Genomic DNA, 5,319 nt, shown 5'->3' with positions numbered 1-5,319 from the left:
TGTGCATTTTTGACTTTAACAACGTTTTCCCAAAAAGATACCAACAAATTTTAACAATTCACGCGTGCCCATGTGAATGCACGTGCATAATGATCATATAATCTTGTCTACACTTTCTATATATTAAAATATACTTTATATGAAAGCATTTAGTCCAAAAGTATTAAAAATCACTCATTCAAGTGTATTTTCAATTTCACTCGTTCCAAATGCACGCACGTGCGTGCACGTGCATGATGACCATACCTTCTTGTAGGAGGCCCTTATATCTATCTATGTTCTAAATCCCATCCTGTTTGGTTGAAAATCAAGGGAAATATAGCCATTTCAAGTTTAAGCCAATCAGATTGCAGCACACGTGCATCCACGTGATTTCAAGAATTTTTTTCTAAATCATATTGTAGAATATTCTAACGCATAACTATGTTTTAAATTTCAAAGCATTTCATCAAAAATCAAAGGAGATATGGCCATTTAAAGTTTCAGCCAATCAGATTGCAGCACACGTGCATGCTCGTGATTTCTTGAAATTTTTTGTATATCATATTGCAGGATATCCTAATGCATGACTATGTTTTAAATTTCAAAGGATTTCGTCAAAAAATAAAGGAGATATAGCCATTTAAAGTTTCAGCCAATCAGATTGCAGCGCACGTGCATGCGCGTGATTTCATGAAATTTTTTCCATATTATATTGTAGGACATCCTAATTCATGACAATGTCAAAAATTTCAAAACATTTCGTCGGAAAACAAAAGAGATATTGAGATTTTTGTTTCAGCCAATCAGATTGCAGCACACGTGCATGCGCGTGAGTTCATGCTAATTTGACAGTGTCATATTGTTAACACTTTTAAAATATCTTTATGTAATGAGTTTCAAAGCATTTCATCAAAAAATGTAAAAGTTATAGCTATATTAAGTATATCAGTCAATTCACTCATTTCACGCGCACGCACGTGCAGGCGTATGTGCGCAAAATGACCTTCGTTCCGCACACCTACACTACACACCTATTAACCCTAAAAAGGTTTTAGCTCAGTTGGGTGAACAGTTTCTGAGAACACTCGCGGACAAAAAAGTACCGGAGAACAAATAAGAAAAAAAATAATAATAATAATAAGAAACAGAGTAAAAACAATATGTTCCCAAACTCCGTTTGGGGAACATAATAATAAGAAACAGAGTAAAAACAATATGTTCCCAAACTTCGTTTGGGGAACATAATAAAGAAATACGCACGCTAACTTTCGATTCCCGCCTACATTTTGCACCCATTTAATTCAATATTGATGGCAATTTGGCCATTCTTTAATGCAAAGAACAGTTCAATGGTACATTTGTAATTGATGAATTGTTTAAATACCAGCGCTTAAAAGTGAATTATCCCTATTTCCAGCTCTTGAATAAAAAAGGGGGAGGGGGGGTAGACGATATTTTCCATTGAAAGATTTTGAAATAGTCTTGAATGTTATTAAATTTTCATAATATCTTTTCTTATGTTTTAGGCAAATAAATTATAAACATAAATATATTGATAAAATATAATGTTTCAGTTGTAAATCGCTTCAAAATTGGTGAAAAAATAAGCATGTATGCCTCCTACGAGAAATATCAGTCTGATATATGTAGTGCTGTAAAAATAACCAAACACAATTATGCCGTTTTGTCGAATGCAGTTTTGTCGATTATGTCATTGACTTGAATGGTATAAAGTAAAATGTATAACAAATTATTAAGGAGGATCACCCGATGATTTCTATTGTGAAAAACACAAGTTTTATCAAGATCTTATGTGGTGAGGGCTTGTACCGAGACACAGTTAGATCATTCTAACTACAATTATATAAGCTTTTAGAAGCTTCCAATCTAAGTACGTATCCATAGAAAGTGTTTTTACTCTCTTAGTAAAAGGCCAAATCTTTTTGTTTTTGTATCATTTTGTATCTCTTTATGACATCTTTACCATATGTGAAAATCAGAATATTTTAAATATAGGGCACATATAAAATAAGTAATATATCCTTAAAAAATAACAAAAATAAAGAGAATTCGGATTAGCCAAAGTCTAATTTTGTTAAACTATTTGTGTCCATTTGATAATAACATTTTATAGAACCATTATGGTAACATCTTTTAATGCAAAAAGAAACACTTAATCTTTAGAAATTTGGGATCAAATCGCATGATTATATGCAGTATTTTTTTCATTTTTAATGTCCAGGGAAAAGGTAATTTCCTTGACATGACCTTTACTCTAATTTAAAACGGTCAAATTTGATTTTACTGATACCATCACTTAGTGATATTGTCTTATTGATTCTGTGAAAATTTCATTAATTTTTAAATCCAAGAAATACAGTATCCTATCTGAAGTAGCAATTTCTAGTCTGTTAAGTTTCTCCTTATTAGATGTTAAAATAAATTAATTTCTTTGGCGATTTGAAATAACAGTGGCTCCATGGGAAAATGAGAAAATTACTTTTACATATATAATGTCAGAACAAGGATCTTATTGACATGTTCTTCCACATTCTAGTGATCACCGGTTCAACAAACCTACCCACGCAGACTAATGGGGGGTCCAGCGCCATAAATGCCCACTACAGATTTTCACGAAATAACTCTCCAGAAATGAATAGAATGTTAGATTACCTGTCGAACCGGGCATCAACGGCCGCTCTGAATATTGCTGCCAGGTACGTAAATACTTACTTAAAATATCCATCTCATAAATAAACAATTTTAGATAATATCAAAATGCACTTTTATTTTTTTTAAAATATATTTTATCAAATACGAATATTGTTGCAGTTAGAAGGTGCAATAGCACTTTTATTTGACAAATGTTTGTATTATATATACTATACATACGTAAGTCTTTAGTCAGTTTTCAAATAGATGAAAATAGTTTTGGAACGTCATCAGTTTTAAAGATAGGCAAGATCATTGTGGCATGTAAATATGTACAATTACCGTACAATAATCATTGTCATAAAGCTCATTTCAATTATCTTATCCGATAAATTCCTCAGAACATCACTACCATAGAAACTTTTCTCTAAGGCCATAATAAAAATATTCCTAGATTCTCATCCCCGCCCGCCCCGATTTTATACCCCCGCCTCGATTTTTTTTATTTCTGTTTTTCTTCGTCTTAATTCTGATCGGGATCGGTATTTATCTACCATTCTACTTTCGTTTTAATTCCCGCGAAAGTTGTCATGATTTTGACAGCTTTTAATTGCTGTAATCCATGCGTATATATTTTAAACAAGGGTCATTGGTTGAAAAAGATTGGTGATGATGTGAAGTAAGAGATAATTGAACCTTTACTATGACTTTTATCATGTTTATTTGGGTATTGTAGATAAAATTACACCGATTGACCAGGTCAATAAAAAATCTGCAAAATTGAAAAAATAAAAAATATAAAATAAAAGCCGCCCGCCCGCCTCAATTTTTAAAAAAATTCGGATGAGAATCTAGCAATTTATTTATTATGGCCTAAATGTACGCAATAATATTTGTTCATCTATTGTAATATATCATCGTTAATTTTTCAGTCCCATAATTGCATCTGGCACAAGAAACACCGATGAGGCCCACAGAAAAGTAATTTCAGATCCTGAGATTACGGCTAGCTTTCAGAGAGCAATGGCGCCATTTTGTTACGAGATGCCCGTATGTGATACACAGACTCCATACAGGACAGCAGACGGATCATGTAACAATCTTTATAACCCCCTCCTAGGAAAAGCCTTTACACCTCAGGCACGGATTCTCCAAAATCATTATGATAACTGTAAGTTCAAAGAGAAAAACATTGAAATGGTTAAAGACAAAAACTATATATTTTTTTCTCACTTTCTTTCACGTCCTTTCGAATTTTTCACTCAAACTGAGATACTGCTACCTAGGTTAGACCTATGTAACTGTTTGACATAAAGCCTTATCTAGAGCACAGTGAGAGATCGGCTAGAGATCTCTAGGTACCTAGGTATATACTGCCTCATACATAGGACCTGTTTCCACGCGTGCAGTGGTGGAATTTAAACCTGCAACCTAAGGATCAACTCCATATTCGTAACTCAATAATATTGAAATGAACGAAACTTATGAGCGGTGCTGTGCCTCTTATAGTTATTTTAATAATTCACATAGGGACTAAATTTCATTAGTTGAGAGAAGGATCAAATTTTATTTAAATGTAGTAGAGAAATCTCTCATTCTTTTCATCGGTTAAAAGGATAAAATGGCACAACATTAAGATTTTGTTTTGATCTTTGAAAAAAAGTTTAAGATAAATTCATTTTAATAACAGTCATAGACACCCCTCGGACTTTGACCAGTAACAGACGGAGTAACCTGCCCGGCGCCCGTGAAGTAAGTAACGCGGTATTCTCTGGATCAACACCGACCAGTAACATATACTCAACATTCCTAACCCACTTTGGCCAATTCATCGATCACGACATCATTTCCACACCCTCAATGACAGGTCAGAGAACTTTTTTTAATTTTATACCTAATCTCCCTTAGTCTCTTTTCAAATTCTCAAAATAGAACTGGTTGATCATGAGTACTTTTACATGCACTTTTTCTCAGCAAATCTTTTTTCTTTTATCAAAGTTTAAGAACAAAATGCAGTATTTTTACTTACATTATGTTGTGAATATCTAGTCAATTTTGCAATATGCGACCTACATTTTTATTAAAAACAAATCTGAAATTTTCACATATGTCAGTGGGTCCGTTAAAACGTAAAATCGAATTCTTGACTTTGAAGTAAATACTAAAAGTCAAATGAATTTGTTTTCCTATTCCCCGTCCTTTATTATATTTTGTTGAATTATTTTCGCTCTTGCAATTAAGATCTTGTTTGTTTCAGAGGGCAACCCACCAAGAGCCATAACTGATTGCTGCAATCCTTTAGTGTACGTGTTTTCCAGTTCTTTACAATGTCTTATTTTTAAATTCTACTTTAAAGAAACTTCAAATATTGTTTTTTTGTTTATTTAAAGCATTGTAAAAGGTTCTAACAGAAAATAATCTTGTGACGCAGTACTCTTAAGGCTTCCCGGAGCTTTAAATGCATTTAAAACGTACGTAACACTGCATTGCAAAGTTGATTTTGAGTTTTACGTTTAAGTTATCTACTTAAGTACGCCCATTTCACATAGGGAGTTCTCTACGCTTTACTTACATGTAAGCTCTGAACTCATAATTTGGGATGTTTTCGGTCATGTAGCACACCTGGCCGTTCCGACAAATTGAACACCATGCGTTTGCGCGGAATGATAATTTGTCGGCACGGAC

General features: G+C 33.3%; 1 protein-coding gene across 1 annotated transcript in view; it reads left to right on the top strand.

Moving 5' to 3' along the window:
* Positions 1–2,514: 2,514 nt before the first annotated feature.
* LOC134273831 (peroxidase-like protein) overlaps positions 2,515–5,319 on the top strand; it is a 14,151-nt gene continuing 11,346 nt past the window's right edge. The window contains exons 1-4 of the mRNA XM_062756040.1: positions 2,515–2,699; positions 3,567–3,805; positions 4,325–4,501; positions 4,892–4,937. Of these exons, the coding sequence (XP_062612024.1) occupies positions 2,521–2,699; positions 3,567–3,805; positions 4,325–4,501; positions 4,892–4,937 (641 nt within the window). The 5' untranslated portion in view covers positions 2,515–2,520. The remainder of the gene's footprint in view (positions 2,700–3,566; positions 3,806–4,324; positions 4,502–4,891; positions 4,938–5,319) is intronic.

Source organism: Saccostrea cucullata, unplaced genomic scaffold (assembly GCF_032062105.1).
Source record: "Saccostrea cucullata isolate Sc308-1 unplaced genomic scaffold, CSIRO_AGI_Scuc_v1 ctg1068, whole genome shotgun sequence".
NCBI lineage: Eukaryota > Metazoa > Mollusca > Bivalvia > Ostreida > Ostreidae > Saccostrea > Saccostrea cuccullata.
The sequence above is the reverse complement of the archived record's forward strand: the minus strand, read 5'-3'. Positions and strand labels throughout refer to the sequence as shown.